Source organism: Empidonax traillii, unplaced genomic scaffold (genome assembly GCF_003031625.1).
Source record: "Empidonax traillii isolate 1590-97213 ecotype Southwest subspecies unplaced genomic scaffold, ASM303162v1 scaffold208:size1045274, whole genome shotgun sequence".
Classification (NCBI taxonomy): Eukaryota; Metazoa; Chordata; class Aves; order Passeriformes; family Tyrannidae; genus Empidonax; species Empidonax traillii.
The window spans coordinates 430,454-455,031 of NW_020955401.1; the positions used below are offsets into that span (position 1 = coordinate 430,454).

General features: G+C 44.0%; 1 protein-coding gene across 5 annotated transcripts in view; it reads left to right on the forward strand.

Annotated features, from left to right (window-relative positions):
- PRDM15 (PR/SET domain 15) overlaps positions 1 to 24,578 on the forward strand; it is a 35,129-nt gene that overhangs the window by 1,136 nt on the left and 9,415 nt on the right. For 3 of the 5 annotated variants that reach the window (XM_027887388.1, XM_027887390.1, XM_027887393.1), the window contains exons 2-14: positions 3,194 to 3,239; positions 6,489 to 6,582; positions 10,660 to 10,813; positions 11,597 to 11,849; positions 12,938 to 13,060; positions 15,389 to 15,487; positions 16,278 to 16,502; positions 17,525 to 17,660; positions 18,766 to 18,947; positions 19,557 to 19,651; positions 20,539 to 20,626; positions 22,105 to 22,272; positions 23,506 to 23,600. In XM_027887388.1, the coding sequence (XP_027743189.1) occupies positions 3,203 to 3,239; positions 6,489 to 6,582; positions 10,660 to 10,813; positions 11,597 to 11,849; positions 12,938 to 13,060; positions 15,389 to 15,487; positions 16,278 to 16,502; positions 17,525 to 17,660; positions 18,766 to 18,947; positions 19,557 to 19,651; positions 20,539 to 20,626; positions 22,105 to 22,272; positions 23,506 to 23,600 (1,749 nt within the window). In that variant the 5' untranslated portion in view covers positions 3,194 to 3,202. The remainder of the gene's footprint in view (positions 1 to 3,193; positions 3,240 to 6,488; positions 6,583 to 10,659; positions 10,814 to 11,596; positions 11,850 to 12,937; positions 13,061 to 15,388; positions 15,488 to 16,277; positions 16,503 to 17,524; positions 17,661 to 18,765; positions 18,948 to 19,556; positions 19,652 to 20,538; positions 20,627 to 22,104; positions 22,273 to 23,505; positions 23,601 to 24,578) is intronic. The other 2 variants (XM_027887389.1, XM_027887391.1) reach the window with 2 other exon arrangements.

Sequence of the window (24,578 nt, forward strand, 5' to 3'; positions counted from 1 at the left end):
TCACACTTTACTAGAAGCCCATTCTAAAGCAATGGAAAAATTAAGAAAGGGAAGCTTTAATTTTACCTGGTTGGTCATTAAGTTCAAACACAGATTTTTAAGCACTGGATTTAATATTTTAAGTTACTCTGGCTTATTTTTTTTTTTAAATCCCTTTGCAAGATCGGGATTACTCAACTTACCACTGGAGCCTGATTTCTTCGTTCAGCAGTTTATTAGGGGAAAGTGTGCTTTTACATCAGTTCTTACATTTTTTAATCCTTTATGGCATGAGTGGTCCCCTTACGGTAATTCACATGTCATGCTCTGCAGTCAGGTACCTGTGATGCTGCAGCGTCTTCATTTGGGTTCCTTCGAGTTCCAGATATGTTTGGAGGCCTGTGTGGCAGCTGGAATTTTTGTGCATAGCTGTGTGCTCTATTCTCGGGCACAAAGTCACTCATTTATTTATACAATCAAAAAGAAATGTGATTTTCTGCTCTTTTACTGTCGTCAGAATTAGGCCTTGTACCTGGTCTTACTTCTTCTGTGTAGCTTTTCACCTGATTATTCACCGCTAATGATCGCTCTCTGTTTCATATTAAAAAATACTTGGAATTCCAAGAAGCTTTGATTATCTCTGCAAGGCAAGAGCAGAATTACGAGCAGTGGGATGAGTGACTTAATTGAGTATTTTTCTGGTACAAATGCTTGAAAAGAAAAAAAAAAAAAATCAGATGTGGCCCAGAGCAACAGCAGGAAGAGGGTAAAAAAATTCTGAAGCCTGTCTTCAGTGCCATCATGTGAGCCCACGTGGAACATCGTGACTCTGTTTACCAGCTGGAGCGGGTGGCACGGTGTCGTTTATCTCAAAAACTCCTGGGGAAATACATGTGAGATTCGGGAGGAGTTTTGAAGCCTATGGGTGAGGAGTGTGAGTCTGTAAAGCAGAATTTTGAAGCAGATGAGTGGTGTTTATTTCAGAGCACAGTGGGTCGTTGTGCCGGGCGCGGGAGCGGTGGGTGAGGGATCAGAAATCAAAAACAAAAATCTTTGCTGCAGAGGTGAAAACTGTGCTAATGCAGGTGATGACTGAGGTGTGGTGTCCTTACCCAATGCGTGAGGATCCTCTGAGGGACCTTCACGCTTTCTCCCCATCACCTTGAACAACACTGATGCTACTGTGATTTCTCCGCCCCTTTGTTGCTATTCTCATCCGACGGGCCCTGGAACAAGACTGATGTTGCTGCTCCTGTAAAAACATGTGTCCTCAATCTGCTGTTTGTCAAGGATGCGACACAGGAACATCTTGGAAGGGGAATGCCTTTGCTGAGCAGGTCACACAGCAGCATTGCTGGTGTGGCTGCACTGCATCCCTGAACCGTTGACCGAGGACACTATTTGTTAATTCAGCCATATTTAGGATTAAAGTCTTGTCAGGACGTCAGCTATCTAAAAATAGCACACCTTTGTACACCTCTTGAAACAGTGCAAAGCATCCGCATAAAGTCGTGGTTAAAAAGCAAAACAAACCCATATTTTACATCAGCTTGCAATGCACTCTCTGTGGCTGCTTTGAACTGTTGTACTTTGGATTTCCCTAAATACCTGTTGCATCGTTCGCTGTGCTTTCAGGGTAAGAGCTTTTGGGGAAATTTCCTGAATTTGCTGATGTGCCCAGCACCAGCCTTTGTTTGTATAGATATTTGTTATGTTATATGAGTTTAGTCCCCAAAAGCTGTAGCCAAAAAAGGCCCAGCTTGTGCCACAGAGAGGCAGTGTTGGCCCCTTCCCAGAGTAGCGGGTGTTAGGAGGGATCCTGCTGTTGGCAGGTGAAGTTGGGCAGGGCAGAGCTTGGGACAGATCGTGTGGCAAAGTCAGTCTGCCCATACTCCAAATTTCCAAAATTCCCCTTAGGCTGTCGCCCAGGTAGCTGAGCAGTGGGATCCCTCCTGAGCCGTGACCGGGTGTCCCTTTGTGTTCCCATCAGTTGTGGTGGCTTTCCACCCGGTGCCTCTCTGTGTGGGGATGGAGCCCTTTGCCAACTGGGAGTTGTTTATGGGTAGTTTATTGGTGAAGGAACCTGTTTGCTGGTTCTGGTGGAGGCTGGAGGTGGAGCAGGGTGTGGGTGCAGCTGAAATCAGACATTGCTCCCAGGATTTGGCACAAGTGTGGAATCCCTCCTGAAGCAGTGAAAGGGATTGTGTGGGACTTGTGCTGAGAAGTACCTGTGCAGAAGTAGCTGCTGCTCTGGGCTCCAGCCTGAGGCAGATTTCCACAGCCCAGCCAGGCACAGCACGTGGAGCATCAACCTTCAAGAGGAAACTCCTAATGGAGAGTCCTGCTCCTGCCCTGATCCTGAGTAATGACTGTTCTTGTGCATATCTTTGGCTTGGCTTTTGTTGCAGTAGTTACAAATGCTTTATCTATTTTCAAACAGGGCTCTGCTAGTTTGGTGTGTCCTGTTTCCTCTCCCCTTGTGCTCCTCCCTCTCACAAGCTCTCTCCTTCCTATTCTCTTCTTGACCAATATACTTTCTGTTTCTGCAGCCTGATCTCTCTTAGACCTGGGTCATGATCTTCGTGTTGCTTTGCCCCTCACTGGGTTATTGGGAAAATTGCTTATTTGAAGAGGAGAGCCTTTTCATGGTTAGAAAAGGGAGAGCTATCTACTGTTGTGATCTTAGCCATAAATCATCAGACTTTTTGCCATAATTTAATCATTGAGGAGCAATAGATAGTCTTCATGCAAGTCCTTAATACAGGCTGACAAAAATGAAGTGAATGTAGATTATCCTTATTTAACTGTGAAAGCAAATTGGTGAGTTACCATTTCATGGAAGGCTGGTGACAGAGATGGGATTTGTTTTCCCAGGTTTTCTGATGCTCATTACCACAGTATACCTCAGCTTTTAGAACAAATCTGTGGCTTTACCTGCAGTTTTTAGGTTTTTGGGGTTATTGTGTTTATTAAATAAGTAATCTGCCTTTCAGAGATTATTTTTTTCAGCTACTGTTCAGGGAAATGTTGCACTGGGCCTTGTTTCTGCAGTCACTGGGGGTTTTAACAACTTTAATTTCTTTAACTTTCCATTGGTACTCCTGTAGGGACGTTAATGTGTTTGGGTGTGCACTGGGCCAGTCAGCATCGATGTTTACATAATATGGAAAGTAAAAGTCATTCGGAACTAACTTCATCTTTTGTGTTTTGGCAGGTTTAAAAAATGGCAGAAGATGGCAGTGATGAGATTATGTTTATTTGTAAGTATCAGGAAAAAGATCTGACTCTCACGTTGTGTGGCTTGTCTACTCAGACTGTTTGAAATTAAGGCTAAAACAGACTAAGATTTTATATTTAGAAAAATATTTTATTGAAGGAAGCTCAAACAGCTTATGGAGGAATAGAGAGGAGGGTGTGTAATTTAAGCATACACATTCTGATGCTGTTGGCAAACACACAAGGAAACCTCTGAATGTTGAGTGAGCAGAACAGCTTTTTCATGGCTGGAGTAAGTGAGATTGAAGGCCTAACACCAGTGTAAGCCTTTGTTTATCCAGCCAGCTTTAGCAACCAGGGGTGTCTGTGGGGAGCTCTGACCTCTGGCCCAACCTGAAGATCTGCACCTCCACAGGAGGGGGAGGCAGGCTCATTATTCTTTCAGAACAAGCCCGGTTTGAGATGCACCGACTGCTCTGACGAGTCTCACTCACAGCATTCACTGCCTGTGCTTCGTGTTTCTGCCCTCTGGGTCACCCTGTGTGCCAGGCTGGGCTCTGTGGCCTGGGATCTGGGATTGTGGGATCGTGGTGCATGAGGGAAGTCTGCAGCAGTGGTGTGCCAGGGAGTGTGGTGGGCAGTGCCCCCATCCTTGGTGGAGCTTGGCCAGCAGCTTGTTTCCCAGTGGCACATTAGCCCTGCAGCCTTACCTTTGTCACCAGCCTGGACGTGCAGGGTCTGGTGTCACCGTGGAAACAAATTAAGAGATGCGGAGTCCACTCACCTGCTTGTGTGAGCAGAGAGGGCCCTGATGTTGTGGATCCAATCAGGGCAGACCAGAATGTGTCCTTGGGTTTTGGATCCACGGCATTTTACCCCTGATGGCTCCACAGGTGCACTTTAAGCTTATGGCAACTATATCAGAAAGTTCCACTTTTCCCTCCACCGCAGATTCCTTCAAAAACAGTGTTGATTGTTGGCGTTTTTACTGAGTTGTAGGTACCAGTAGTGAAGTTACCTTGTCTTCCCCTTCATAAAAAGATCCTGGTGGATAGCAGCAAGAATGGAGATGTGACGCCATTCCTTAATTGCACAGATAGAAGGTGTCACACGCACGATTTTCGTCTTTCCTCTGAAGTCTGTGGTCTTTGGATGTCTCGAGTTTTCTTGTGCTCTCTCTAATTGGCTTTTCCCATGGGATGTGGGGGCTGCTCATGTTCTGAAAAATTAGAGTTGTTACCAGTGATACTGTGCACTCCCAGAACTAACAACCTTGAGTACGTATTTCATAGACAAGAGAGTTTTGGAATACTTTTTTATAGAAGTCTGTGAATACAGTCCCCCCTGAGGTATTTTGTGCTTATTCCCATGCTAATGTTTGTGTTTCTCCTGTGGCTGTGATCTCTTGAAAGGGTCGCATATAGTAAGGGCAGCAGCTTTGGGGGAATGGCTGCTGTAAGGTATCCCTTGGATATTGAGACATGCCACACAATGCCAGTGTCATATTCCCCTGGATTTGGTCATTCCTCTGCAAAGGAGCGAGAGGAATGTGTGGTTTATTCCTGCTTGTAGTTGTGGACAGTGCTGTCTGAACCCCTACAGTGGCTTATCTTTGCAGGAGTGAGGAGTGCCTTGATGCAATCAGGAGACAGAAAAAACACAAAGTTCCCTTTGACAGCAAAGCCTGTGTGAGAAGCTGCTGCTCCGGCTATTCCTTCCTGTCCTCGTTGGTTGTGACAGCCCTTTGTGGGTGATAATCCAGTTCTTTTCAGCAGTCTGGTTTACACATTCCTCTGTGGCTCCTCTCTGCTTTGGGAAATCTGCATTTAGCCCGGGTTATTTCGGGAATATTAAGCGCAGTGTGAGCTACAGGCTCACCCAGAGGAGTGGGGATGGTGGGACAGTAAACAGGACAGCTGTAGGCTGAGTTTGGATGCTGGTGCTGTGTGGATGGCACTTCCCCACGGATCCTTTCCTCTGACACAACTGTCTGGTGCTGTACAGCCAGCCAGACTGGGAAATTAATTCAGCTGAAAAATAAACTGATGGGAAAAGCTGGTTGTCTCGTTCCTTGGTTCACCAGAAGGCAGCACAAACAGGAGGCAGCGGCCAGGCTTGGGGGTTGAATCAGTCAGTACTGCTGTTTGTCAAATCTGTGTGAATTTTCACTGCTAAGCTGTTTTTGTTGCCAGAAGAAGAAACAGCGTGGAGCTATGTACTGCAGTTTGGGATCCCTTGTTTTAGAAGAAGTCCTTTTATTCACTGGGACAAATACCTGGGGGGGACAAGTTTCCAGTTAGGAGCTCAGAGTGGCTTTACCAGAGGGGACATACCTTGGAATGACATGGCTTTTGTCCTGTCTCTGCCCAAACGAGGTGTAGTGATCCTCTTCTTTGCATCCTTCCTGGGGTTACCTGACTTGCCCTTTTTAAGTGTGGAGCTCAGATGGAAATGGCACTGCAGGAATATAACCCCTGTGTGATGATCTCCTCTGAAGCTGTGTCAGCAGCTGACCAGGCAGGGCAGTTTGGCAGCTATTTTTTCACAGTGAAGCAATGTATATGCATTTGGAATCCTGTTAAGTTAGCTTATTTTAGAAAGCCTCAAATTATCCTGGTCTGAAAATGGTTCCTTAGGAACCACTCAGTTCTGGGTAATTTACAGCCACTTAAACTAAAAGTTAATTTAGGTAAACTGACAGTGAACTAAGTGTATTGTGCAGCCAGATGACTTGTCTGGAAAGGCACCAGGAGGTATCTTGGAGGTCTGTCTCCCTGCTCTGTGGGTGAGAAGTGTTTGTGGGCCAGGCATAGCTCTGGGCAGAGCTGGGCTCCCAAAACATGCTTGTGCTGAGGCCTGTGCCAGTTCTGGTACTGATTTATGCCTCCTGTCACTGAAAACATCACATTAGCCAGGCTTTTTCTGAAAAACCAGGTTGTGGGGAAGGTAGTAATGTGATTTTCATTATCTGCTACATGTTACAGCGCTTTATCTGAAGAATAATGCCATCTTTAAGCAGAATATTTACTGTGGATGTAAGGCAATTATTTTCCCTCTGAGAGAGGATTTAAACAATTGTCTTCTGATAGCACTGATCGCAGTGTGTGTTATCTCACCTATGCAGGTGCCAGCTATCAACTCGATGTTCAATTATTCATGTTCTTTTAAGCAATATAAATAAACATCTGCCTCTCTGTGTATGTATTTTGCCTGGTGCCAGGTTTGGCTTGGAAGAAGGAGGCAACTGCCTCACAAAAGTGTCTTATCAGCCTTTTCTCTCTGCTTCCTTGCAGGGTGTGAGGACTGTGGGCAGTACCATGATTCAGAGTGTCCTGAGCTGGGCCCAGTGGTGACAGTCAAAGACTCCTTTGTCTTGAGCAGGGCAAGGTAAGGAATGTTTGAGTTAGTCCTGCCCAACCCAACACCCCCGTCCGTCCTTTAAAACATATTTGATGTCTAATGGGTGTCGCTGACAGCTGGAAAGAGAAGTCCCAGTGGGCCACAGGAATTTATGGAAAGCACATGGCCTTGATTAAATAGAAAAATTGATGCACACACTTGAGTGCTGTACTGAACTGAAGCCAAAGAAATAACTTGCCGCTCATCAGGATTTGGTTTCTCTGCAGAGGTTTCTGGCAAAAAGTCAGGTAGTGCCAGATGGGGTGATGACTTCTGTCTTGGTTGAGTACCTGCCACTTTTTCCCCTCCTCAGATGCACTGTATTAGTTTCAGAGAAGTGCGTGAGGATTTCTCATTCATGCTGTATCCTCCTGCTTGGTCTGAACTCCACGTAGAAGCAAAACAAGTTGTTCTCATTATTATGGGTCTTTAGGAATGATTAGGGGTAATAGTTCTGTCAGAAAATCTGTGACAGCACAGCAGAAACGCTCATGTTTGCCAAAAGAAACAAATAGACTAAATCTAGTTGGGAGCAAACAACACTGAGTAGGGATTTTTACAGAGAAAGACAATCAGGCGTTGTCAGCAGAATTCATATTAAGATGTAAAATGTAAGGCTCAGGAGAGGAACCAGCTATTGTGAAGATGTAGTGCAAATCCAGAAAGGGAAGAGGGTTCAGATGGAGTTCAGATGGATTATATAATGTGCTCAAGGCTTCTGTGTTTCTTCCTGGGGGAGTCACAGGCAGAAAACATGGGCACGTGGGCAGCAAGTCTGGCACCTGCTGGCTATGTAGGCTGTAGTGTGTATTCCCAGGATCATTTTGTAACAAAATACTGGATGTGCTGGATGTGCCGTGTGGGGCAGGATGCTCCTGGTGTCCCCACCCTGTGCACTGGCAGCACCAGTGCAGGAGCTGTCACTGGCTTTCTGGGCCTTCCCAGAAGAGGAACTGCCCTGCAGCACCTGCCAGGCAACACCTTCCCGTGCCTGGAATAGCCTGCCATGGACAATCTCCTGCAGAAGATGTTAATGGTTCACAGCCCTGACACTGGAGGTGCTTTGTTCTGGGGGGTAATTTCAAAATAGGAGCAACAGAAGCTGGGGATGGAGGTGCTTTTCTTATGCACAGAATCTGGGCAGTGCAGTAGATCTCCAGCCTGCACTACACAGATTGAGTGACAAGTTAAACTCTTGTGTCTTACCTTTTATCTGTTTTCTTTTTCCTTGCAATTTAATGCCCTTACTTATTTGTACGGTGGAAAATTACCATAGTGTCCAGAATTTCCAGCTGTGAATGTTTGCAATCGTGGTGCTTTGCACTGGTTTTCAGTGTTTCCTTTTTGACATTCAAATGCCAACTTTTCCTTAGTGGAAGTTTGGGCTGCTGGACAGTAGATTTGAAAGGAGAATTTAAAAACTGCCTGTATGATAGAAAAATGCATTTATTTTCCTGAGGAGTTTACAGCTGAAATCAGGTAAGATAAGAAAAGGAAAACAAAAATGTACAGGCAGCCTTTATTTTACATCTGGGAACAGTAGCTGAGAGAGTGAGTTGTCTGAGGTTGAGGGCAAGTTTAACCACAAAGTGGATATGACTCTCTTAAAAAACAGTCTAGTTGTTTAACCACAATTGTTGTTTCCTCTGTCCTAATGAAGAGATAAAATGAATAAACCATAAAGATTATAAAGGAAGTGTTGGGAAACATCTCCTGAACTTCACTGTCCCTAACATTGCTTATTCTATGTTTAAAACTGAAAACGTTTGTTTTTTTTTTTCAGTTAATTTGCTTATCACTATGATTTCTTTTTGTATTTCTCTTCGTCCAGACACTGAAGCAGTTCTGCCAGCGTCAACTTTTGTAGTCTGTAGCCTGTCTGATTATTTTGAGCTTTTCATCCGTTAGACCTGAAAAAACAGAGTTGTATTTGGGGTCTGTAAAAGCAATATGGTGGTTCCAGTCATATGATTTTTGGGGGGGGAAGATGTTCTCTGTGTATTCTATGTAGTAACAATTTTTATTGCACAGAAGCACTTGTGATCAGTGTGTCAGTGTTTGTAATCAGGGATCTACAAGGCAGATGGGAAACTTCCAGGGCTTTCATCTTAAGGGCTTTGATCTGCATTAGTCTATAAAGTGTTAATTTGGGGAGGGATATAGTTTATTTTTTAAAGTAATCATGATCATAACCAAAGATCCATAGGATAATTCATTTGGAAAGAGGCCTCAGGATGTTCCAGTCAAAACTAACATCCACGCTGAACCGCTAATTTGTTTAATTTTTATGCATTTTTTTTGTCCCTTCTACTCTTACCATAAGCCCATTTTTGATGTTTTTCCTGTACTAGGAGCCTGAAAGAGGAGGCAGTAAATCATTAGGATCCCCTGAGCGCGGAGCAGAGGGGAACAATCACTTGCCTCAATCTGTAGGCTGCTCCTCCAATTCATCCAGGCTGTGTTTGGCCCCCTTTGCTGCTGGGACACGACCTCATGACCACCTTGCTGCCCACCCCCCCCCCCACACCCCCAGGGTCTTTCTCCCTGGTGACAGTGCTGGCCGAGGTTCTTCCTTCCCAGGTGCAGGACTTTGCATTTGTCCCTGGAATTATACCTGGTTCATGGCAGTGTATCCAGGCTACCCATGTCCCTCTGGATAGTCCTGCCCTCACATGTATGGACTGTGAAAGTGCACTCCCTTCTCCCTTCTGGGTTGTTAAGGATTGTTCAACAGTACAGGTTCGCAGCACAGCACTCTGTGGTGTCCCAGTTGTTGTGGCCTCCAGGTAAAGAACCACTGATCATGACCCTCTAAGCCTGACCACCCAGTGAGTTATTTCCTCTAGTAGTTGTGTACCCATCCAAGACCATAACATTCCAACTGGGATACAGAGAGAATTGTTGAAGGCCTAAAAAAAGTCATTTCCCTTAAGCTGAAGGGAAGTGGCATCTATTGCTCTTCCCTCATCCACAAAGCCGGTCATTTTATCCTGGAAAACAAACAGTTTGTCAGGGATGAGTTGCCCTTATTCAATCCATGGGGACTCTTTTCGGTCGCCTTCTCCTCATGTGACCATAAATGCCTCTCAGAAGGTCTTGTTCCATGATTTTCCCAGGGGCTCAAGTGAGGCCAGTCAGCCTGTAGTTCCCTTTGGAATATAATTCTTTTTTGAAGATGGGTGTAAACATCTGTCTTTCTTCAGTCATAATCGTGGAATGGTTTGGGTTGGAAGTGGCTTTAAACATCATCCAGTTCCCTCACCATGGTCAGGGATGCCATTCACTAGACCAGGTTTCTCCAAACCCCATCCAACCTGTCCTTGAACACCTCCAGGGATGGGGAATCCACAGGTTCTCTGGACAGCCATTCCAATGCCTCACTTCTCTTGAAGTAAAGAATTTCTTCCTAATATCTAATCTAAATCACTCCTCATTTAGTTTAAAACCATCGCCCCTTGTCCTGTCACTATCCACCTATGCAAAAAGTGACTCTCTCTCTTTTTCATAAGCCCACTTTAAATACTGAAAGGCCACAAGGAGATCTCCCTGGAACCTTCCCTTCTCCAGGCTGGAACAACCCCAGTTCTCTCAGCCTTTCCTCACAGCAGATCATCCTTGTGGCCTCCTCTGGACCCACTCCAACAGGTCCGCATCTTTCCTGATGGATGCAGCACTGCAGGTGGGGTCTCGTGAGGGCAGAGTAGAGGGGGAGTCATCAGACACCTCCCCTGATGCCCATGATCTTTCCAAGACAATTGAGTGTAGTCTCAGTGTGGTATTGGACTACTTTGCAGGGATTCTCAGGTGCAGCCAGTCCAGGTAGATTCCTGGGCTTACATGGACTGGGCTTTCTCAGGTAATCACTGATTTGTCCCTCTTCCACTGCTGGTAGTTGTTCTCCTCTATTTATAAATCCTCCCAGAGCTTAGGGTGTGTTGATCAGAAAACTTTGCTGTTACCAGGGACTGGAGAAATACACGCTGACTTCTTTCTTTCCTGGGTTCCTGCAGTGTTGTCCCATGTGTAACTATTTTTTTTTTTCTTAATTCTCTCTTCAATTTTTAGGTCATCTCTGCCTCCTAATTTGGAGATAAGACAACTGGAAGATGGGACTGAAGGAGTGTTTGCTCTGACCCAGCTGGTGAAACGCACCCAGTTTGGCCCATTTGAATGCAAGAGGGTTCTCAAGCTGGAAAAAGACACAGATTTTCCCCTGAAGGTGAGACACAGCACATGTCTCAAAGCAAGAACAAACCCTCAGTTTTGCCTGTGAGGACTTGATGCCATCTAAAACTATGGAAAAAAGTGTATGTAGGGGGATTATTTGGAACATCTTTTAGGTCTGCTCTGTAATGGATGAGTTAAGAACCATTCTCTGGGCAAGGTACAGAAGAACCAAACTAGTGGCTCGTTCTGTGTTTGAAGTGTTATAAGAGATACTGTCAGCAAAACTGGCTGTCTTTCACCTTGTGCATGTGATGATACAAGAGGGACAACAACTATGGCAGTTAATGAGTCTCTTCAATTTGATTGTTTAGCAAAATAAGGTGGTTTTTTTTTCTGCCTTGCATTTGTTTTATTCCTCTCTTGACGAGTCTTGGCAGGAAAAATGCTGCACTAAAAATGGAATTCAGTCTTAGTTTTCACTAATACCTAAGTGAGAAGTGAGAATGTGACTTAGGCTGATGGGTGTTTCACAGCGTGTTTCGCTCCATCCTCCTGTTTCCAGCCGTTTCTTGAGACACTGGTGGTGGCTGTAGCAAGAATTCTTAGGATAGGAAGTCAGTTTGTTCCCATCCTGCCCCTGGTAGTCTGTCTCAGACTTACCCATCCAAAGGTGTGACTGATAAATGGAACACCCCTGATGGCAGGAGGTGAGGCTTGCCTTGTCCCTGGCGTGGGCTGAAAAGAAGCTGCTGCAAAAGCAGAAAATAAAAATCTTCCTTAGCTCTGTGTGTTATTTATCGGGGGGGTTTTATTACATGCACGTTTTCCTTGGTAGGTGTTCCAGAAGGATGGGCCCCTGGTGTATTTTGACACCACAAACGAGGACGATTGCAACTGGATGATGATGGTGCGGCCAGCCACCGAGTACGAGCATCAAAACTTAACTGCCTTCCAGCAGGACAATGACATTTACTTCACCACCTGCCAGGACATCCCACCAGGGACTGAGCTGCGAGTGTGGTATGCAGCTTTTTACGCCAAAAAAATGGAAAAGCCAATGCTGAAGCAGGTCCCTAGTGTTGCCAATGGTATGTGTGGGGGCCTTTCTTCCTTCCTAAGGGCCCGGTGCTGACAGGGACTGACAGTCCCTTGCTGTTGTAGTTGACAGGGCTGTTTATCCAGTAGGCTCTGCCCCCTGAGTCAGGCTAACCTGCATACAGGGGTGCCCTGCAAGGAGAAAGCACGGATGCTTCACCATGGTACAGCCAAGTTTTTGAAAACAAAAGGCCTAGTTGGTGACTGAGCCTCTTCAGAGGGAACAAACTGGATAAATAGTTCTTAACTAAAGAATTGGTGGTTGCGTTTCTGTTTTTCTGGGTAGAAGGGCAAAGGAACTCGAGTATCAGTGAAGTCTAAAATTTGTGCAGATTTTCTAAGGAAGCCATTCCTCTTCAGCTGCAGTGAAAGTGTTTTGGTTTTGCACAAAACTGTTACACGGTTCTGAAAAAACTACATTTATCTTAAGACACGGGACCCACTAGAATGAGATCCACATGAACTGTTTGTGCGTTGGAAAGAAAGGCAGCAGATTTTTTCAGAATCTGAATTGGAATTGCCAGAAGTCTGTTGTTCCTCTGTCCCTTAGTTTGCAAGGGCATTTTCCTACTTCTCTGGAGTTGGGAGTGTTCCCTGAACGGTATTACTGCTTATGCTGAGTATAATTTGGGGTGACAGATGCTTGGGGGAGAGGCCGTTGCCCTCAGCTTTATGGCTGAATCTTGATCATAAGCAGAATCTCAAGTGCTACAGCTGAATTATTGCAGTTAACAGGTTTTTCTGAGTTACTTTTTTGGTTGGTATTGAGAGGTTTCGTCTTTTTCCTCTTTAGTTTAACCTGTTCATGTATTATTGCATGGGTATGGGTATTTAAAAATATTGTTTAAGCGTGTCCTGCTCTCTCTGTTCAGCACTTTGGCTGTACACTCCAAAATATTAAAGGCACACTGCATTAGATTCAGATATAAGAATGTCCTGGTTAAAATTTGACATGAGAATGTTATTTGCAGGCCTGTTACAGAGTGAAACTTTTTTGACTATGGTTACTGCTCTCAGCACAGAGCAAGAGAATCAAAAGGTCTGGAAAGTAAAGAAGATGAACTCTTTTTCCTCTTCACAGATATGTGCTTGGCAGCAATGGAATCTGATAAAGAGGCAAATAAGGTCTCTTCAAAACCTTCTTCTGCTGTCTTACCCCATAAAAAAACGAAAAAATCCGGTATATCAGCAGCTGATCCAGCAGGTAGGCAAAATTACAGTGTTTTTAAGGAGGTAGAAAACAGGTCTACAGAGCTCTTAGGTCTAACAGTTCTATGTGTATATATATGTGTATATAAGGTTATATATCTTACAGCAAATATTAATTTAGAGAGAATTTGAAAGTCTGGGTTTTTCTTTTAATTTTCATGGGCACAGTGCTTAAAATACCTATGCAGGTTAAAAAGAAACAGAGAGGCCAAGCCTTTAGGCAGGTGATTTTTATGAAAAACAGAACTGCTCCTGACTTTGGAGGTGGTTGGTGTTGGGGTGAGGGCAGTCCTAAAGAAAATCTTCAGGCTCTCTGTGCAAAGTGTAACAGTTCAAATGATCAGGTTCTAGAAGGAAAAATGAGACTGTTGGTAGGTGTAAGAACAGTTTGGAAATTACAAAAATACTGGCCATCCCCAAATTACAATAATACCAGAAGCTTATTAATGTTGAGATTGTTCTGGATTACAGGAACTCAAATTTAAATAAACCTATAAGCAATACAGATACTGTTGGGAAAGAACATGTGGCTGAGGAAATAGTAAAGTCAGAATATGTAGTGTGGAGATCAGGATCAAAGAAAACCATTCTGGACCTGTTCTTTAAAAGGTCTCTTCTCTAAATTTTGCTTATTAATACTAAAAGTAGCCAGGAGGAGAGTTGTTATAGATGTATACAAAGCAATTCATCAGAAGATCCAATTGTTCCTCTTGGATACTGTCACAGCTAAAATGGGAAGTTGACTGGGGAGTTGTCTTTGAGCTTGGCATTATTGATTTTTCTGGGGGTAAATCATGAAGAATTTGAACAGCCCCTCCCAACATCCTTCATCCTCCTGTCTGAAAGTCCCAACTTCAACAGGAACAAAACGCTGCCTGTTTGTATTTTGAGAACCCTAAAGCGTTCCCACTGATGGTGCTTCCGAACCAAAATATTCTCCTTTTGATTCTGACTGTTTGCCTCAAGTCGTACAAAGCAGTTGCCAGCTGACAGATCTGTGGCTCCAAGTAAACCACGCTGCCCTGCAGCCGCCCTGGAAGCCTGAGGAAGTGGGAACTTAAACAGGACCTGACTCTTCCTGATAAACCAGAGCACAGCTAGGGTTTCTGGGCTTACTGCTTGAGGCAGCTGAGGGGGAAGGGAGGCGCAGAGTCAGGGAAAATTAAGTTAGGCAGAATCTTGGGGTTTAGGTTTGCTGGTTTTATCCTCCTGGACGGATCTCTCAAGAAGTTCTTTACGTACCCTGTGAAGAAGGAATTTCTGTTGCTGCATTGCCTAGTAATTTCTCATTTATTTATTTATTTATTTGTTACAGCATGGATGAGATCACACCCCTGTAGTGCAGAGTGTTGACCATAACTTGTAGCAGGGAACGGCCTCTGCCTCAGAGAATCTGTTATTTTGGTTTAAGAATCAACACTGAAAAGGAGGAAGAACTTTATTGTCCCATCACAGATGGGGTCCTCAGGCAGGGAGAGATGAACTGACCTGCTAATGATCATCCAGGAAATCTGTGGCAGAAACTGAAGCACAGTTTGAATTCCCTGTGCTGCCATTCACTTACCCAAATTTCAGTGTCATCCTCCTCCTCTGAGGGAGTCTTGTACACTGTGGAATATTCAGCTTTGTGCGAGCCAAAAAAAATCTCTGAATTGGTCCAGATTTATTGGATCCTCTTGACAAATTCAGACACATTATTCAAGGACTAGAATACAATGGACTCTGAACAGAGTAACCATTTTCCTCTTTTCTTCTTTTTCATTCCGGTTCCATTTTCCCCCTAATTTCTTCTTTATTTTCGCCATCTGTCCTGATCTTGAAAAAACATTAAATTAAAACATTAATATGGTGGTTTCATAGCACATTTGATTAATGGAACTGCTCAAACCCGGATTTGCATTGTCCTCACCCACGCTTCCATTAATCCAAATGTTCTTACTCTGCAATGCTCTTCACAGAGAGCAAGGAGGCTTCTCCTGCTTCTCTCCTCAGCTGACCTAAAAAAAGCACTGGTAACTCCAGTTTTAAAGGTGCTAAAAAGTGCATTATATGATGCCTTTTATAAACACAGTTCTTTAAAAAGTGATAAAGGAACCCTCAGGACTTTACAAGAGCACTCTCTCTCCTGGCATCATTTAGTATCTTCTGGTGTTTACAAATGTTCATGTTTGAAAAATCCTGAAGTGATCCCAGCTGCCCCCGTGGGCCTTTTAAATTGTAACCTGTGATACTCAGGGAGATACTGCAAGATAAACAAAGCTTCAGGGATTTACCACCTTCCCATTTCCAAGGCTTTTCAGTATTTCTTCTTGCTGTGATTTAGTGAACACTCCAGAAGGCAGTGGAACAGCAGAAGCAAAGCCCATCCAGTGGACGTGTAAAGTGTGTTCATTTGCTTTCCAAGAGCCTCAGCTGCTGACAGGTAAGAAGTGCTAGAAATTCATGAGAGAATACTGAGAACCATCAGCAGAATTCTGCTCTTCCACAGCTGTGGAGCTGTGGCAATCCACGATGGAGTAAGATAAAGGGTTTAGGTTTTGTGTTCCTTTGAGAAAAAGGGTAGCAGGGAAGGTAAAACTGATATTTTGGATCTGAGTGATCAGTCTGTGGTGATAAGTCTAAACATAAAACAAGTTTAATGTTGAATCTAGAAGAAATAAAACTGTTGTCTAGAGGATGACATGTGTCTGTCAGGAAAATCAAGGATGGGGAGCTGCATGTAAGGTCAGTGATGCCAGCTTATGCTTTGGAATATTTTCTGTCTGGTATTTATGGCACATATTTAGTAAAGGTAATGAAATACTTTTTTTTTTTCCTGCATTTTGTTTGCAGCTATATTATGCAGTTTTTTAAAATAAAATATTTAGAAGCTCTGACCATTCAATGAATTGTTCTTGAAGAGGGGGCTTAGGCCCCTAAATAACTTGGGCATTTGGAAAAACATATCTGTTATTAGTAAGAACAACCTTTCTAGATATCACAACAGTGATATCTAACAAATCCCCTAAAAAAATCAGTCCTTTTAATTGTGTCAGTGTTTAATAAATGATATGCTTTTATTTAGGAAGGTATTGGGACTACTTCTGAAATATTTTGAAGTGAGTCTCTGGAAAGAGAGATGGACCTGATAGATGGGCTTCAGCTGGATCTGTTGGAATATTTCGTGACAGTTTCTTTCCTTCTTACTCTCTTACTCTTTGCCGTCCACCCAGAGCACTTGCTGAGTCACCTGGAACAAGCCAAAGGTGCCCCCCAACCCAGCCCAAATGATGCTGTGGCAGAGAAGGCAGCAGAGGCTCTCCCCACGGACCAGCCAGTGCCCAGTGATGCAGCCAGTGCCAGCACAGACTCCAGGAGAAAGGCCAGGAGGGGGAGAAAGGCCAAAACAGCAAAAGCAGAAGCACCTCTTGTCATTGATGAAGAGAAAGATCCTACAGGTGAAACAGAACTTAAGAAAATGAGAAAATGTTAAGCAATATATCCACTCATAACATCTGTACTGATGCCTTCTCAGCAAGGCCTAAAAGGTAGCACAGAGACAAGATGGAGGTTTTTAGATAGACCAGGAAAGCAGACAATGAACAGACTTTGTTAATTACCTCCAAGGGCCTTGTCTGTGCTGGATGTCGCAGGACCTGCATTTAGGTTGCCTTCATTCTCCTGTGGTGGTCTCAGAACAGGCTGGGGGATGAAGGGGTTGAGGGCAGCCCAACCGAGAAGGACTGATGGGTGAGAGGCTGGACATGAGCCAGCAAAGTGTGCTGACAGCTCAAAAAACAGCCATGTCCTGGGCTGCCCTCGAGGGAGGTGGTTCTGACCTTCTGCTCTGCCCTCATGAGACCCTTCCTGGGGTGCTGCATCCAGCTCTGGAGTCCTGAGCACCCAAAGGACATGGAGCTGTTGGATTGGGTCCAGGGGAGGCCTGCAGAGACCTCCCCTGTAAAGACAGGCTGAGAGACCTGGGGTTGTTCAGCCTGGAGAAGAGAAGGCTCCAGGGAGACCTGAGAGCCCCTTCCAGTGCCTAAAGGAGTCCTGTAAGAAAGATGGGAACAGACCTTTAAGCAGGGCCTGTGTGATAAGACAAGGGGAAAAGGCTTTAAACTAAAAGAAGGACGGTTTAGATTAAATATGAGGATGAAATTTTTTGCAGTGAGGATGGTGAAACACTGGCACAGGTTGCTCGAGAGAGGTGGTGGATGCTCATCCCTGGAAACATTCAAGGGCAGTTTGGACAGGGCTCTGAGCAACCTGGTCTAGTGAGAGATGTTCCTGCCCATGGCAGAGGGGTTGGACTAGATGACTTTTAAGGGTCCCTTCCAACCCACGCTGTTTTATGACTCTTTGAACATGTTTGTGGGCAATTAACTTGTCCATTGCCACATCTTACTACAAATTCTACATTTGAGGTTGTATTTCTATCTGTCCACATTAATGCTTTATTTTTATGGTGTGTTTGCAGTGGAACACGTGGCCGACGTTGTAACTGAGGTCCCTGCAGAAGAGGTAGCCCTGCCTCCACCTGCAGAGGAGAGGATTATGGATTTGGTTTTAGGAAAGATGCCTGGCACCACAAATAGCATCAGTTCAGTGACAAAGTAAGTGTTCTGGGATGCAGTATTTCCTCTTGGGTTTAATTAAGGTTGTGTAGCATGTAGCAGCTCTTGCTAGACTTCTGGGCCCCACAGATGCTCTTTTTTTTAATCAGCATAAAACTGTGTGATGATGCTGGTGCTGCTACTGCTGCTGCTGCTACAAGAGCTGACTTTTAAGTGCCACAAAGATGGCCTGTGCACCGGAAGATGGTGTGACATTGGTGGTAGAATTTTTGGAACATAAATGAGAATTTCATTTTCCATCACAGTGCTGCTTTTATTCAGTGTGATTCCAAAAGCCTCCTGCAGCTGCAAGGTGAAATACTACTCCCACTGAATGTTGGTGATAAGACAGGCAAAGAAATTTTTGCTGAAAAAAACAATTTGCTAACCATTATTATTGTTATTCAGTCTTGCTTGTCAACTCATGAATGACTTCATGTTGGTTTTGTGTGATACTTCAGATTTAGAGCAGTGGGAGGGGAAAACTTTGGTATAACAGAACCTCAGGGAGACTCTCAAGTATCATTTGATTAATTTGGGTTCTTTTGTGTCTTTTTGTCTTAGTAAAATTGACCTCTTGAATTTTTTTTTTTTTTTAATAATAAAACACTCGATTTTTCAAAATTAGCTAGTAATGGTATATATTGAAGTCCTTAGCAGACACAGAGCCATCAAAAATGCATTTCAGAGCGTGGTTGTGCTGGGGGATAGCACAGTGCTGCTGCTTGGCAATGCCCTTTGCCTGGGAACTGCCAAGGTTTCCAAGCTGAAACAGCGCTGGTGTTTTCAGAGGATGAGCAGAACAGATCCTTGCTGTTTACCTCTGAGGGGGGCCTGCAGAGAGAATCTGCTGCTGCTTTTTGCCTTGTTCGTGCTGGGTGACGATAATTTGGAATGAGACACACTCTGGCATCTGCTGCTTCCAGGGGGGTGGCCTGGGGGGAGGGCGGGCACCTTGGCATTGAGGAAGCTCCATCCAGGCTCCCTCCCTCCCTCCCTCCTGCCAGGAGCTGAGCATAACACTCCTCCAGCTTCTGCCAGCTGGTGGAACTCTCTTGCAACCTGTTGGGATACCTTTCAGTCCCTGCCTTTTTCTCTGATCCAGTAGGTTTGCTCATCACCAAAACACCATGTCCCTCAAAAGAAGTTTAATTCTCTCTAGTAGACACAGGATGCGGCGGAAGCTGATAAAGCAGCTTGGGGAGCACAAGCGGGTCTATCAGTGCAGTATCTGCAGTAAGATCTTCCAGAACAGCAGCAACCTCAGCAGGCACATCCGTTCTCACGGTGGGTTTGCTCTTTGCCTCACCTGGGGATTCGTTTTTGTCTCTTGTGGCCTCCACCTTTGAGTAAAATAGCTGGGCTGCTTTTATATATTGGGATATGTGGCTATAGGAGAGCTGTTTTTCCTTTTTTTTATTTCTTTTAGCTCTCTCTAGGAAACTCTTTTAGTTATGCAGACCAAAGCATGAGAAGGTAACAGCTGAAAGTTGAAGTTAGAGTATTTGAAATTTGAATTGAGTACATCTTTTAAACAAGGGCAAGGATGCACTGTTTATTCCAAAACTATTCTTGCCTTAAAATATCTACATATATATATCAACCCCACCCTCACAAGCACAAGGGTAACATAGCTGTGTAAATGTCAGCTGAGTGCTTTTTAGCTTGTGATCTGCAGTTCCAGGGGTCTGTGTCCTGTTCTAAGGGCTCAGCGAAAAATAATCACCGAAAAAGGGTGGGGGAGCTAAACCAAATTGTTGGAAATGGTTAAAATCCACTATTTAGATCTCCTGAATTACTGTTTTTCATCACTAGCCTGTTTGTTTGCAGTTTGCTTTGGAGTTGGTTATAATCAATCACTGACTACTTTCCTTTTATCTTGATTGATCCCCTCAGGTGACAAACTGTTTAAATGTGAGGAATGTTCAAAGCTGTTCAGCAGGAAGGAGAGCTTGAAGCAGCACGTTTCATACAAGCACAGTAGAAACGAAGTGAGTGGAAATGACTCTGGAAATGACTCTTGGGCTCTTGCTGAGGTCGGGTGGGAAGGTACAGGGATATTCCAGGTGCCAGCTGGGCAGCTTGGATCGGTTCCATGTGGGCAGGGATCCCGTGGGAGTGAGACAAGACTGATAGGGGAGAGGTAACATCTTCTGCCTGATGAATTTGCAAAGTGTGGACGTGCTTTTGAGCACATAGAAGGCCTTTTCCATATCCGAATTTCCCGTAGAAAGTTGCTTTCAGGCATCGGTTACAGCAAGGCAAGCTGGAGTTAGCTAGACCTGCATGCCGTAGAGGTGAGATCTGACTTGAGTTTATGGCACTAAATAGGACTGTTCCAGTCTTGTTTGCCTGTGCTTTTCATTTATCACCACCTGTGGTGTCCTTTAATGTGTGAACTGTGGGCAAAGAGTGTGAACTCTGCCTGTTGGTGAGGGGCCTTTTTGGTGCTGCTGCCACAGGAATATTAATAACACACCCGTAGTGGCACCTTATTAGTGAATATTCCCATTTCTGCTTGCCATCAAGGTCCTTAGCTCTCGGATTACTGCCATCTGTTCTGGAGGATGAGTCAGATCACATCTTATTTCCCAGACATTCTGTCTCTGTGTTGGACTTGGGGGAGTTATCAGGAAGGCTGTAACAAGCACACAGCTGGTATATGGTCTTTTTTTTTTTTTAATAGCTCAGATGTAGGAACATGGCAGGATGACACAGCATCAGAGTTTTGCATCAATGGGTATTTAAATGTCCTCTTGAAGGAGTAAAAATTGGAAAAGACAGAAAGCAGAAAAAGTAGTCGAGATTCAGAATTTCTCTGTCAGACATGACTTGGCTTTTTCCCCGACTTAAACTCTACCTTGTTTGCAATCCTCAGGTTGACAGTGAGTACAGGTACAAATGCAACACCTGTGAAAAGGCCTTTCGGGTAGAGAGTGCACTGGAATTCCATAACTGCAGGACAGGTGAGAATGGATAACTGTTCCACTTCCTCTGGCATCTCTACTCCATTTGGGGGGGGATGTCCCCAGATCCATCTCAGCACAGAAACTACAGAAGGAGAGTAGGAATTTAGGTTTTTATCATTATCACAAGAAACAGACTGTCCTGTTTCCCTCAAAATAAAAAAGAAAGTTTTTTTAATAAGAAAAGTGTAACCAATAATCTGTAGAGCAACATGTCCAGTTAGGTATTGCTTTGTTTAGTATCTCCTACTCAGCTGTCTAATATCCTCACTGGTATTTCATTTGTATGTTCACAGATAACCCGTCACCATCTCTGTTTGATTTTCTTTCCTGAAACTAAGTTCCACCTCATTTCTCTGAAATGAAGGAACTGGAAAGGGGATCAGTACTACTGATAGTTGTAGTTTCCTACAATCTCACTTCTATTCAGCTTTTTCACGTTTTCTACTTGCAATAGTGTCTCTAGATGTTTTTTTCCGTAGTGTCACTAGAACCTGTCCTTTTCTCCCATAGCCATCCCTTGTGGTTACTCACATTATTTATGCTGTGTGATCCTATGCTTAGAAAACGACATCCTGGTTTACTTTTGTTGGACCCACCATAACTGTCAGTCCAGAATCCCCCCAGTAATAGTCCCTCAGAGCACCATTCAAAGCAGGGTTTCTCATTTCCTTTCAGAGGGTACAGCTTGTGTAAAACCTCAGCCTTGTGCAGAATGGAAAGTGATGCCAAGTAACCTCAGTATTCTGTTTATTCAAGGACAGCAGCTCATTTTCCCTCTGAGCTGACCAACACAAGCAGCAATTTCTCCTAGAATAGAATCACAGAATCATTAAGGTTGGGAAAGACCTCCAAGATCATCGAATCAAACCTTTGACTGAAAAGGTCAAGGTTTTCTCTATTCTTCAAGGCATCAAATTGTAACTTCTTTAGGATGGTTGCAGCACTGGCAGATTCCATTTACAGGACTATGTTTTTGTGTTCCAAGAAGAGTCTCAGCTACTGAGTACAAAACAAATTCCCCATAGGCCTGTTGTCATGTGATGGTACATTTTTGAGGTTTTATACTTTTTTCTGGAGTATTCTGTACTGGCTGGTGTCAGGAGCCAGTGCTGGCAGAAATATTCTGGTGCTGAGACACAGCTGTGATGCTGGGTTGCTCTGTGTTTAGCGATTTTACCAGCACTAAATATTCGAATCAGTTGCTGCAGAATCCACTCCAAACCTTCATTTTTAGTGTATGCTAGACCCCAGTGGAAACATCCCATGTGAGGAAGTTACAATCCTAGATTCCATGCTCAGGTCAGCATCATACATATTTATTACCTTTGAAAAAAAATAAATTTCAAGAAACACTCATGCTTCTGCATTTCCCTCCTCAACCCATACAATGATGAACAAAAGAACTGCCTGCCTCACAAGCATGCAAAACCTCTTCCCATCTGTAAAGAGCTCTGCATGGTTTCTCTTGCTTACAGATGACAAGACTTTCCAGTGTGAGATGTGTTTCAGATTCTTTTCCACAAACAGCAACCTTTCAAAACACAAGAAAAAGCATGGGGATAAGAAGTTTGCCTGTGAAATCTGCAATAAGATGTTCTACAGGAGGGATATCATGCTAGACCATCAAAGAAGACACTTGGGAGGTAAGTTTACTGCAGATCAACCTAATTATTACTCTCAAAACAGCAGTAGAGGTGAGAAAGTTAGGGAAATGATTGTGTGCATTAGATTCTTCTGGATGGTAGCTGTCATTTTATTGTCAGTTACCTGATCCAGAGTAGCAAGTTCCAGCAAAATGTGACATTTATTAAAAATAATAGTCATGGATCCTGCAGGGGAGTTGCCTAATTCTGTGAAAAACTTGCTAGGAGATGCACCTGTATTTTTTTTTTCAGCCTCATGTGATTGAATCCAGTGCTTCTAACAGTCATATGAAAGCTGCTTGTCTTACTATGCAGTAGTTTAGACTAGCTGATTTTAATTATGATTTGAATTCTCTTCTTCCTTTTTTAAAAAAAGATGTGTGGTAGCTTGAAAATCTGAAGGCAGAGAATTAACTTGCCATGTACAACTGGAAGTGACTACTATATAAATATGGTATCAGTGGGATGCTGTGGGGTGTTATCTTTCAAACACCTGAGAATAAATAAGAATGAGATTATGAGAGTTTACTGTTCAAAATCTCAAGCATCTAAGGATGTTGGAGGTACTGAAAGACTGGAAAAACTTCACAGATTGCTAAACATGGATTAAAATGCCTTTAGTGATCTAGATGATAAAACCAAAGGTGATTTAAAAAGAACAGCCAGACTGTCTGACTTTGTGTTTTTGGCATAGGTGATTGTCACTGGCTCTTTTTGTGGTTCAGGCCTTTGTGTCAAGAACCAGAGGAGAGACAGAGGACAAGGGACTGAATGACAATGACCAAGTGTCTCATTTTTAGCTGTCACAGGAGAGCTGGAGCCCTCTGTCCTCTTGAAAGGAGCAGGGAAAGAGTTCTGAAATCCTCACTGAACATTAAAACTGATGCTGAATTGTTGCCTCTCTTCTTAGAGACTCTCCCTTCTCTCCCTCTTCTTAGTGAAAATATTTGAAGTACCAAGGCCTCTAGATCTGCCTGTTTCCTGGTGTTGACAACAAATATCTCTTTCCAGACACTTTGCAGTTGGTGTAATAGGACTGCTTTTGTATTCTTAAGACAGTTTTAATTTAGAAATCACCCTTTTGTTATCAATTAAATCCTGCATCAAGGCCCTTCCCAGTGTTTCATTCACTCTTCTCCCCCGAGTACTCACCTGAGAGGGCATGCAAATTGGAGTGGAAAACCATGGTTTACTTTTTTGCTTTGTCTTTTTGATGGGGCCTGTTCTGTGAAGGGGTGAGGCGTGTGAAAAGAGAAGACTTTGAGCACAGCACGGAGAACATGGTTCGCTACAAGAAGGAGCCTTCGGGGTGCCCCGTGTGTGGGAAGGTGGGTGTGTGTGCCAGCTCTGCACTGTAGCTCCAAGGATGTCACAGTTCAGTCTAGAGAAGAGAAGGCTGAGATACAAACATCTCCCAGGTGGGTGTCAGGGGATGGGGCCAGGCTCTCCTCAGTGGTGCCCAGCGACAGGATGAGGAACGGCGACCGTAAATTAAAACAAAAGAAGTTCCACCTCAACATGAGGAAGAACTTCTTTCCACTGAGAGTGGCAGAGCACTGGAACAGGCTGCCCAGGCAGTTTGTGGAGTTCCAGACAAGACATTACTCTTTAAACAGCCGTAGCTCCATCGTATCCAAGCCCACTGTGATGGTGGGAGCTGTTAGGACAGAGAAAAGAACAAAAACTGAAGTTCAGGCAAGACCTTTTTTCGGGACACGCAGCACAATGTAGAGTGTCACACGTGGCCACTGTGTGTGTCATTGAAAACTCATGGTTTATGTTATTTAAAGTGGAGTTTTTCTGCCAGAATGTAAACAGCTGGAGTTGACTCTGTGCATTGGGAATCACTTTCCGTTGTTGCATTTGGGTGTTCAGCGCTCATGAGCTTAACTTGCTGTTGTCACAGAGAGTTTTAACTAGTGATTTTATAAATGTTTAATGGTTCATGGTGCAAAATGCACCTGAGCAACTCTTAAGCTGGTGTGTAGACCCTCTGGTTTTGATGCTTTGGATGCGTTACATACCAATCAAGGTAGATCTTGTGCATATATCTTTTTATAGACAAGTGGAACATTCATGATTCAAAAGACACTCTAAATGTTTCTAATTCTACCCTGTGTAATTCTGCTGCAGTGTTTTTAGAAGTCCATCTCTGATGAATGGCCAGTTTCAGTCAGTTCCTTGGAACTTTGCCCCTGGATTTTGCCATGCCAGCAGTTTCTAAGGTAGCCTGCTGGCTGGCTAACAGGACATCCTACATGTTTCTGGCCAGAATGAATCAAAAAGACAGTAAATATATTCTGTGC